At 48.7% G+C, this 11,417-nt stretch overlaps 1 protein-coding gene across 1 annotated transcript in view; it reads right to left on the reverse strand.

Annotated features, from left to right (window-relative positions):
* Positions 1-4,237: 4,237 nt before the first annotated feature.
* The window catches only part of TBC1D21 (TBC1 domain family member 21), a 28,091-nt gene continuing 20,911 nt past the window's right edge, over positions 4,238-11,417 (reverse strand). The window contains exons 10-12 of the mRNA XM_006026263.1: positions 8,260-8,376; positions 4,432-4,521; positions 4,238-4,317 (exon numbers count right to left, since the gene is read on the reverse strand). Coding sequence (XP_006026325.1) covers positions 4,285-4,317; positions 4,432-4,521; positions 8,260-8,376 — 240 coding nt within the window. The 3' untranslated portion in view covers positions 4,238-4,284. The remainder of the gene's footprint in view (positions 4,318-4,431; positions 4,522-8,259; positions 8,377-11,417) is intronic.

The following is an 11,417-nucleotide window of genomic DNA, read 5'->3' on the forward strand; positions in this document are numbered from 1 at the left end:
ATCAGCTATGCCTTCCAGCCAGGGTCTAAGAGCTTACCATTCTCTGATGATTTTTTTTGTTTGTTTGTTTTTTGTTTAAAAAGGGTGATTTGTTGAAATGAAACATGCTCTTTGGAAAGGTACCAGTTTTGACATTAGTTTCCTTGGAAAATTCCTCAGCTTGAGGATGGAAGTTCTGGATAAAAAACTCAGAGAAAAGGTAAACTTCGACTGCCTGCCTAGCCAAGCTCAGGGGCTAGGTTTCTCCCCTGGGAAGCCCAGGTTCAAGTCCTTCCTCTGTTCAGTGAATGCCTGAACTGCAGGGCTACAGAGTCTCTCTCCTGGTAAGAGCTATTCCACTTCATAGGAATAAATCTTTATTTCAAGAGAGACATGCTTCAATCTAGGTGCCCCTCCTGAGTACCCTAGCAGTTGGGTGGCCTGCTAGTCTGGAGTGCAGGGCTCTTTGTCTATGTTCAAGGAACTTTGAAAAGCCTCAAGCCCATCCCTATTCTGAACAGGAAGATTTCTGAAAGTCTCAACATTTCTCATGGAGCAAGAAAACTATTTCCCAGCCAACTCTAATGGAGCCAATGCTAGTCAGTGCCATCCCAGGCAGCACCACACCTCACCCATTTCCTCTTCCCTCCAGTTCATCGCCAAATGGATTGTCATCTGAGAGTGGATGCTAAACTATGTCACCTCTTCTGACTACCTGGTGAGCATCTGGGCAGGAGATGCTCAAAGACTTACAGGACTTGCCACTTAGCTGGAAACACTTCTGGACGGGAGGGTGTCGGAAAGAGGAAAAACCCAAATGAAAAAGCCCAGAGCTGGAAAGAATCTGCAGAAGCTGGAAGAAAGAACAGAGGAAGGATGATGGATTTAATGGCAGCCTTCAGTTACCTAAAGTAGGGGTCCAAAGAGGATGGAGATGGACTGTTCTCAGTGGTGACAGGTGACAGAACAAGGAACAATGGGCACAAGTTGCAGCAAGGGAGGTTTAGATTGGATATTAGGAAGTTTCTCACTAGGAGGGTGGGGAGGCACTGGAACAAGTCACCTATAGAGGTGATAGAATCTGCATCCTTGGAGGTTTTTAAGGCCTGGCTTGAAAAAGCCCTGGCTGGGATGATCTAGTTGGGGGTGATCCTACTTTGAGCAGTGGGTTGGACTAGATGTGACCTCCTAAGGTCTCTTACAACCCTCATTTTCTGTGATTCTAAGAGAATATGGGTATCTGACATGGGAGATGATACAAGACTCATCCAAGCAGAGGCATTGACTTGATTTGTCCCTACCCCCTGCCCCCCACCCCCTCCCGGTAGCCCAGTATACTGAGGTTTCTGAGAATGCTGCTGCCCCTACCCTCACAGGTCTTCAGCTACAGCCATGGAGACTCGTGCGTTTTCAATGCGGCATGCCTTTGGCAAGGGGCATCCCAGACTAGACTGGAGCAAATGCAAACTTGAGGTGAGAAGGAAGGCAAGGGAGAAATCTTCAAGGACAATTTTAGGGTGAAAAAAGACTCAGGAGAAGCAATGAGGGTGCCAACTCATGGAGAGCCCGCAGCAGTCAGAGTTACACATCTGAGAGTACTGGTTCCTTTACCTGGAGTCCTCTGGGTTTGGTGTCAATTCAATTCTGTAGGTGAGAGAGAGAGAAAGGAGTTGGGCCAGCAGAACTGGTCCTTGGGAAGCAGATCGCACCCCTACTTGTGGAAGTCCAGGGTCTCCCACCCCGTGCCAGATGCAGGCCAGGGAGAGGCGGCCAGGTCTGCTCTGAAGAATCGAGTGGTTGCGCGGTGGCTCAGCTGGGTAGCCAGCATCCTGAGGTGCACTAAGGAACTTGAACATCTCCTCGGCTTTGCCTGCTCTGACCCTGTCACTTTTGATGAGCATCACCCGCTGATTCCCCAGCGTCTGTCAAGGTCATTTTGAACACGTCACAGTTCGGTGGGCAGCCTCGCTTCATCTTAGTTACAATTTTCTTTCCCGTGCTTGTTTATTCTGCTCTTAAGTAGCAAGCCGCTGCGAGAATTTGCCATCTGCTCTGCCTACTACAGGGGAAGCAACAAAGCAAAGGGAGGAGTGGGGGCCAGACAGCCAGGCTGGTGAGACAGGAAGCTATGGAGGGAAGTTCACCTCTTTCCTTCCTACTCCCACTTCCCCAGATGAATGCAAGTGATCCTGTTGACTTGTGGAAGCCTCGGTGTTAATGTAACCTGAGCAGAAAGGAAACATGTCTATGTCCCCAGCCCACAGTAGAAGCACCCTCAGGAGAAGACTTACCTGTGGGAGAAGAGGACTTGTTCAAGCTTAAATGAACTAAGCCAAGTGAGCTCTGGTCAGTCCTGAGCACATAAAAAGATCTGAGGGCCTAAGAACCGGACTAAAGACCTGACCCAAAGCGCACTGATGTCACTAGGGTCTTTTCCGGTGTCCACACTGAGCCACAGGATCAAGATGTAGAAGAGGGCATTGCAGAGCAGGTCATGTGTGAGGTGTATTAGCAGGGCTGGGGGAGGGAAAGCTGGAGGAACACAGCACCTGCTTTGGACCTGACACTGGCTGTTAAGATTGGCAAAGGCACAAAATGGAGAAACTAGCCCCAGGCAGCCCTGAGGTGCAGTAATGAACATGCCAGCACATCTGGACTCAAGTACTGCCACTGGAAGTACTGTTAGAGTTAAGCACAGATGCAGCAAGAAGGGCCCATGGGTGGCTGGCCGGCTACATGTGATTCCGGTCCAGGAGCAGTGAGGAGCGCTGGTGGCTGAGTGAGAATATTGGAGCATTGAAAGTCTGAATGTGCCGCGGTGGCATAGCACATGCTTTCGTTAGGATCTCATGTCCATGCTGGAGATGACTGAGCACATCATGAAACTGCTGGGTCCTGCTGGAAAGTAAATGCCAATGGTGGAGGACTGCAGCAAAGACCACCTCCCTCCCTCCCCACCCTAGCCCCCACAAGCAAAGGAAAGATCACTCCTGCCTGAACAAACAGCATACAAGGCAAGTTGTTGCTGGGACTGGGAAACTATTTCAAGGGACCTTTTCAAGATATAAAATAACCTCTACCACCCAGTGGCCATGGCCTACTAAGAACCCTTGGGGCCACTGCTGTGAATCATCCATGTTGCTTTGAGCTGTCCTCTACCTTGGACACTCTGGGTGCCGATAGATGTGCTCCAATGCATCCTAATTAGAACATGTTAGAGCAGACAAGATTAATCAAGTCTGCTGGAGCCTTTTAATTAAAACGCATCAGCATGGCTGCAGCATCTTGTATATTCAGCATCCTGTATTTCAGAATGGCAGCAGGGGTGCTTGAACTAAAGCTTGTTGAATAAGCTGTAGTTAAAACACCCCACTGCCATTTTGAAATGCAGGACACTGGATACATGAGATGCTGCAGGACGCAAGATGCTATGTTTTAATTTGAAATAAGCTGCATTTAAATTTTAAACGCACAACATGCTTCATTTCAATTAGAGCGCCCCCCCGAACTGCTATAATTAAAATGTCCCCATACCCTCCCGCCACCCCAGGCCATGTATATAGGCACACGATCAGCACATCTGAAAAGTTCTCCTCAATGAAAAGAATCCTGTTGATTTTGGATCAGCCCCTGAGAAAGACAGTAAACTACAGGGCCAAATCCTGTTGTGTAGGCCTGCCTAAGGGTGAAGTTACACATTACACTTAGACACTCAGCAGGGGTGTGGCTAGGAGCCAGGACATCTGGGCTCTATCCCTGCTCTGCTGGGTGGATCGGTAGGGAGGGGAGTGCTGGAAGCAGTGTGAATCGACACTGTGTTGTCTAGGGGGTCCATTAGACCTGTTTTTAAGCTCTTTGTCCTTTGTCCATTTTTCAATGAGGACTGGATTGCAAAAAGTCCTGTTTTTCAGTTCACTGGTGGAAATGCATGTCAATCACTTGTCCTCATGATTCTACTGACTGTGCCTAGAGCTTGGCTGGTCACAGCCAGAGAAGCAGGTTCCCAGCCAGGGAGGGAGGGAGGGGAGGAAGGTGGCTTGTTTGTGGTGGCCCTGCCCCTTGCTGCTGATTGACCAAGGGGACTGTTGGCCCCACCCCTCACTGCTGATTGGCCGACAGGGCCCACCCCTCACCAAGGGGATGTCCTGTATTCTGGGGATGTGTCAGTGGCTACCCTACTAGGGGGCCTTGGCTTTGGCTAGGATCTGGCCCCTCTTCCAGGTTCTATGCCATAAAATCAATGCAAGTCACATGTGCCTGTTTATTGCTAGCCCTGCCATCCTCCACTTGCTCCTGTTTGGCTTTCTAGGTGAAGAACTCCTTCAGCTCTCCTGGGATCTGCAAAGCACATGAGATACCCAAGGCATTAATGAGAAAATTCAATGTTCCTCTGGCATTGCTCCTATACAGCCACCCCGCCCACGGCCGCAAAGAAAGGTCTCTGCTCATCACCTTGTCTTCATATTTCATGAGATGCTCGTACATGGAGCAAGCTTCAGAGATCAGTTCATCTGCATCCAGGTCTATGAGGCTATTACAGACCTTTAGGAAGAAAGGAGAGAAGAAACATCATTGATACTGGGGGTCATGGGCTGGCTGGACAGTTCAACCATGGGGTGAAACACCTCATGCTACTATGGCTGACATTAGGCCCTTGTACATGCCACAAAATTGGCCTTTAAAGTGGCTTAAATGGTGTTGCTGTTTGCACATTTGGTGGCTTATTCTGCTTTAAATAGCACTGCTGTTTACATGCTCGGTGGTGTATTCTGCTTTAATGGTGTTGCTGTTTGCACTCTCGGCTGCGTATTCTGCTTTAATGGCATTGCTGTTTGCACATTCGGCGGTGTATTTGGCTTTAAATTACTTTGTAACATAGCAAGATAAAACACCTCTGAGGTGTTTTATTTTGCTACCTAACAAAGTGCAACAGTGCAGGGGGCACTGGAAACTGATGTGCTCGGGGCTTGGCTGGCTTCTAGCACCCCATGCACCATGCCCACCACCTTCTCTCACTGCTGTGCGATGTGGCGGCAGCCCGTGCAGCTCTGTGGCTGCGGTGCAGCCTGGGACCACTTAGGCCGGGTGCCAGTGGGCAGGTGCCGCCTGGGAGGTGCCACCATGGAGGAAAGCAGTGTCGTGTCGCATCCCCCGCCACTCCGCCCCCAGCTGCGGAGGGAAGCACCAGGGCCCCGCACAGCTCAGGGACTGCTTGGCCCACTGGCAGCTCACCCCCTGCTGCCGCCAGAGAGGCAAGTAAGAATTGGGCCCCAACCCTCATGTACACACCACGGGGGTTTAGTTTGGTTTAATTCTCCCAAAATGGAAATGGTGGGTTTTTAAAAACCCACCATTTTAATTTAGGGCAAACTAAACCAGATTAAATCCCCGTGGCATGTACAAGCAGCCTAGGTCTCCAAAAGGCGCCCTGAATCTTCACTCTAGCTCCAACAGGAACCCCAACCATTTTTAAAATTTTGCTTCACTTTTATTTCTGTGTTTTTATCCTTGAGTTTCCCATGCATTCTCTTCTCATGTCCTAATTCTGACCATGGGTTAGGTGTAGAGATCCAGGAACCTGAGGAGAAGTGCTCCTCCTAAAACATTTACAAATCCATCTCCTCTGCTTTGTCTTCTACAGAATATTTGTAGGCTATGTGGTGGGGTCCCATGGCTAAACTACCATGGGACTAAAATTCAGCCTAAGATTCAGAAAGCCTAGCTTAGATCTGCCACTGACAGCTGTGTGACCTGGAGGTGACTTTCACCTCACTGCAGTTATCCCCTCCTGGACACATATGCCATGTCCAGACATGCTTGGGTGTTTGGTTCCCTGGAAACAACTAGAGGTGGCACACCTTGTGCTGCCACTAGTTGTCCTTGGGGAACGCCTGTGCTACATGCCCTCTGGCACATGGCAGGTTACTCCAGGTGGGTTAGGGGAGGCTGAGGCCAGCACTGGGCTGGCCCCAGCAACCTTACCTGGGGTCCTGGAGTCTCTCAGGGCTGCAGCAGCAGCAATCCTGCCACTCAGAGCCTGGCTGGCAACTGGAGCGTGGCTCCAGCAGGCCAGGCCTCAGTTTTGAGCGACATATGCTTCCCCAGCACATGCCGCTCCACTTTTTTTTTTTGCATGGGATTTTTGACACCTGGATGTCCATGTGTGTTTATATAGCATCTAGCATAATGGGCCCATGTTGGTGGTGCTGCAACAGCAACAAAATTATTCAGCGGGATGTGCAAGTCAGTAGGGAGACCTGGAGACCTAGTGAGTACAGGACTGTTTGTATGAGATGCAGTAACCGTCCATGCTGGTGGGGGCTTATCTGAGTTGAACCATCCCATATTTTTAGACCAGCTATAATGTTATAGATGCCACCTACAGCAGCAGAGATGGGAAACAAATCATCTGGAAGCAATGAAAGGGTTGTGTTAGGGGCTCACAGGTTATGTCTAGGACACAGCAGCAGGGTGCTCTATTATGCCACGGAGGAAATAGATCCAGCCTACCCACTCCCACACCATGTGCAACATCTCCAGAAATGGGGCATTAATGATGCCCTGGGAACATGCTCATAGCAGTGCCTTGGGGCACCCCCATGGTGTCCTCCCCACTTCATTTCCAGAGTTCATGTGTGTGGAGCTGGAATGAGTGGATGGGATTTTTTTTACCTGCAACACGACTAAGTTGTCCACCCCCCAGTACAGAAACACCCCCAGAGGCTGAATCTATTACACCACACCTTGTCTCTGTCTCCAGTCAGCTCTCTATGACAATGTCTGCCATATCTCCCTCCTAGTGTGTAGTAGCCATATGGCTGAAAGCCCTTCTACTCCCTGTGGGGAACAGGATTGCTAGCCAAGCCACCCTGACAACTTCCTTTTCTTGCTTTCATCTGATTACCAGCAAGTTAGCTATGTCCATCCTGGCCACTTCTATCTCCTTATTGGCTTTTACATATTTGTAGACAGCCGTTATTTCTCGCCTCCTTCCTTTGGGGAATATATTCAAGATTAACACTGTTTTTATGTGCATAAAGGAATATTAAGGTTGCAAAGTCAAGTACTTGAATACTGAAAATTACTATAATTAAAGTTACCTGCACACGCTTAAATTAACCCCTCTTACTACAGACATTGAGATACAGTTTTTGATGATGTGGTTGCCTACTATGTTTTCAGAAGAATGCTTGCCACATTAAGCGAATGTTCTCAATCCCTTCTTTCAAATCATGGGGCTTCTTGAACAAAATGGTAAAGAGATTATTTTTTAATATGGGTATAACAATGTATCTTTGCTATTCTTCCTCTAAGAAATGTCTGAATTGTTTTTGCTGAAGTCATGGAACATAAACCATGGTAAATCTCAACCTGAATGATTAAAATATAGCAATGGAAAAGAGGGTTTTACAATGCAAAGTGTCAGGTAACTTTCCATATAGACTGTGCTGAATTGGTAAAACACCAGAGATTGGCAGTCTTAATTCCTACTTTTATGTTCCCTCTCTCTTCCATTCTCTGAGATCAGGGCTATACAATTAGAAATGGGACTGAGTCATAGGAGTTAGGTCAGCAGAAAGCTCTGATACTAAAGTTCCTGCAGGATGGGGTGTCTGGATCCAGAGATTCACCCATGGCCCCTTGTAAATACAGGACCAAGCTCTCACCTTTGGATCTACAACTTGATTTGAACTTCTTGAAAGGTCAGAAGGCAGTTAGGATCCTTTGCTCAGGCTTGGGCCTGTATCTCTCAAACATTTTGAGCTCACCTATGATGAAGTGAGTTTGGGCTCTTGAAAGTTTTTGCTATATATTTCTGATTTAGTTAGTCTATAATATGCAAATCTACCATGGCTTCTGGAGACTGGAGTGCAAGCTAGATAGAGTTTCTGCAGTGAAAGTATGTGCTTCATCCATCATTCCCTACCAACCTGCCTCATCACAGAGGTGGAACAAACATCTCCAGGAATGAGTGTCCTTCTAATGAGACTCATTTTATGACCTCTCTGCTGAAATTGTTAATGAGGGATCAATCCATATCAAGCATGAGATGTTTTTGGTGGTATTGACAACAGTCCACTCTGACCTGGGTCCCAGTTTCACCAACTCATCGCATGTAGGCAACCAAACAGTTGCCTGACAGCAACACTCCTCCATGGGGATTGGCAAGGGCTGGACTTCCTTCCTAGAAGGGTGATGTATTTTATGTTCTTTCTCATGCCCTTATTTCCTTATGGTTCTGGGAGCCTGCATTAGCTGTCAGTCTCCTTACTGGCTCACCATTAAAATGTCATCTCCGCTCATAGCTTCCCGGAGGATGTGGTCTCTCACCATCTGCAGCATGGTATAGGCCACGAACACTTGGAAATTTCGACAGGGCTTCCCAGTCAGGAACACCTTTGGAGAAACAGATATGAGAACTGATCTGTGACAAAAACCATCAGTAATCAGAATCTTTGAAGACAAGCAGCCAAACAAATAAGAGCGTAAGAGATGCCGGACTGGATCCGTCCACAGGCCCATTCTGTGTCTCACAGTGGCACAAAGAGGCTGCCAAGGGGAAGAATCATGCAGGGCCTCTCCAGACCAAATTGTCCTCTTCTGCTCTCACCCAATAGCTTCTGGCATTCAGAGGCCTAGAAAGTCCTACTATGGAGGGTGCAGCCCTAAATATCAACTTTAATATCCACCGATGAACCTGTCCTGCATGACTTTTTCCAACCTCCTTTTGAAGCCGATTAGAAACTACCAGCTACCACAACAAACTGTGGCCATGAGTTCTAGAAGCTATAAAAAAGAGCTTCATTTTTTAAACCCACTACCTACTGATTTCATTGCATGTCCCCTAGTTCTAGTACTGTGAGATGGTAAATAGTAAACCCCTATTTATTGTCTCTAGGCCATTCATGATTTCATTATTCACTCTTAGCTCAAGGGAGGTATTTTATATTTCAGCCATAACTTTCAATTCAAAGCATCCCAAAGTTATTTACAGACTGTCACTAGGATTACATTGTAGTGGGCTAGTGAAATGCAGCCACCTCTTAGGGAGGGAAAGGGCAGCTATTTCAGAACATGCACTATCCCTGCTAAGAGGAATGGAAAACAACAAACCCTTCTGTACATGAAATTGCAGGGGCAATTTAAGGGGATGAGAACAGTTAGGGAGGCTGATCTTGTGCCTCCGGAATAAGGCTGAGGCTCTGGGGACCTACATTCAGTTCCCCTTTGCAGTTGTGGGTGTATCCGCTTTCCTCTCTGACCCTCAATTTCCCATTTACAAAGCAGAGATAAACACTGTGGGAAGCTTCGGTAGATGATTTGATTCAGAGGAGATTTGGCCCGATTCGGGGACTGAATCTCCAAATCTGAATAGAATTGGGAGACTAATTGAAAGCTCCAGATTGATTCAAAGCATCTGAATTGATTCAGAAAAGCTTTGGCCACTTCGGTGATTCGGCCATAGACTAAACAGGCAGCTAACACAGCTTTCTCCAGCTGGTAAGTCTGTTGGGGTTAGGGGAAGGGGGAGGGAAGGCGTGTAGGGGAGGGAGGGATTGCGGCTGGGGCAAGCTACCCAGGTGGGGTGGGAGGTGGGCATCTTACACAGGGAGGGGGTAGGAGGGACGGGATGTGGGCATGGCAGTGCTGGGAGTGTGGTCTCTGTCCTGCTGCTGCTTGCCCAGCCAGGGCAGGCAGGATGAAGGCTGGGCTTGCTCCAGGAGGAAGGGGGCAAGCGGCAGCAGGGCCAAACCCCTGCTCCCAGCACTGCTGCACCCGCATCCTCACCCACTTCCACTCCCAGCACTGTCGCAGGCGTAGCAGCGCTGGGACCGGGGCTATGCCCTGCTGCCACCTGGAGTGAGTCAGGCCTGCATCTCACCCACCCCCCCTGCCCTCCCCGCTGGCTTAGCAAGCAGCAGCAGGGCATAGCCCCCGTGGCTCTCCCTGCCGAGGCAGAGGCAGGCACAGCTGGAGGAGCTGCGGGAGAAGCCCCCATCCCTTGCCCAGACTAGGCTGGGGCCAGGGGGGGATGGGGCCAGTCAGGACAGCCATAGGGCTTCTCCCATGGCTCCCCCTGCCCAGGGAGAGGCTGGCACAGCCAGAGGAGCCGTGGGAGACCCTGCAGACACCCAGCTGTGCCTGCCTCTCCCCGGCCAATCTGAATCACCGATTCTCTCCAAATCAGCGCTGAATCTTCCGAAGCCAATTCGGCTGAATTGATTCAGGACAGTGATCCAAATCTCTGAATTGAATCACTGTCCTCCGAATCAGCTGAATCCAAAATAAAATACATCTCTATTCGCACAGGCCTGATAAACACCCTTCCTGCCTTTTTGCCATGCGCATAGGCAATGCCTAGTATAAGACAGCACCAATCTTGGCTGATGCCCCTACAGCTAATACTGTTCCCCACCCAAAAATATTTAGGGCCTTAATGTGACATTGCAGTGTGATATGGTGCCTCTTAACAGTACAGACATCCCCATTTGCTTCAAGTTAGGGCACTCATTCTTCACAAACACAGAAGGACACTTGCTTTTTCATGAAGCACCATTTACTGAAACACAGAGAGAAGCCCCTCTTCTAGAAGCTGCCTTTTCTGAATATTTTGCAGAGTATGGCTTAGTTTGAAACCCAAGAATACTGCAGCCAGTTTCCTAATAAAACCGCCACCTCCCTCCCACAGCAAGAGTGGTAAAGTTAAGGCACAAAGGCAGCAATATATTAAGCAAGTGCCAATTAAACCTATATATATATATGGCTATTTGCTTTGAAACAAACCCGTCTTCTTGCACTTTGGACTCTATTTATTCCTGAGTGAACAGACTCTGGGGTCTGCCCAAGAGCAGATGTCTGGGAGCAGAGGGGTTCTTTATTTTGCAGCTGACGTGAATGAATCAATCAATCACATTTCTAGCACTGTCTACAGAAGAAGCTGGGATTCTCTAGCTTTTCCCTACCTCAGCCAGAGCTCCCCTTTCCCATGGCAGGGCCCTGAGAATAATCAGAGCAGGCGGCTGCAATGCAGACTTCATCAAGAAAGCAAGACTGGTCAAATATTAACTGAGATAATAAAAGCCACCAGGGAGGCAGAGGGGAGATGAAGATGCCCAGTGAGAGGTTGCAGATTGGTGAATCGAGAATGCTGCTGCTCCAGCAGGCCTCCCTTCCCTTTAGATTTGAACCACATGTGCAGAGTTTTGGATGGTGAATGGGCTAAATGATGCTATGGTCTAGATCAGTAGTGTCAAGCTCATCCAACTCCCTGGGCTAGATGAGGGCCACAAGGCTCCTTGCAGGCCAGATCTTGGTGTGGAGGTAGAGGCAATAGCAGGGTGAGTGGTTTTAGTGGCCCAGGGCTGAACACAACTGTTGCTTGCCTCCCACCACTGACACGTGTCCCCAACAAGGCACCATACCCTGGATTTCAGCAG

Source organism: Alligator sinensis, unplaced genomic scaffold (assembly GCF_000455745.1).
Source record: "Alligator sinensis unplaced genomic scaffold, ASM45574v1 scaffold492_1, whole genome shotgun sequence".
NCBI lineage: Eukaryota > Metazoa > Chordata > Crocodylia > Alligatoridae > Alligator > Alligator sinensis.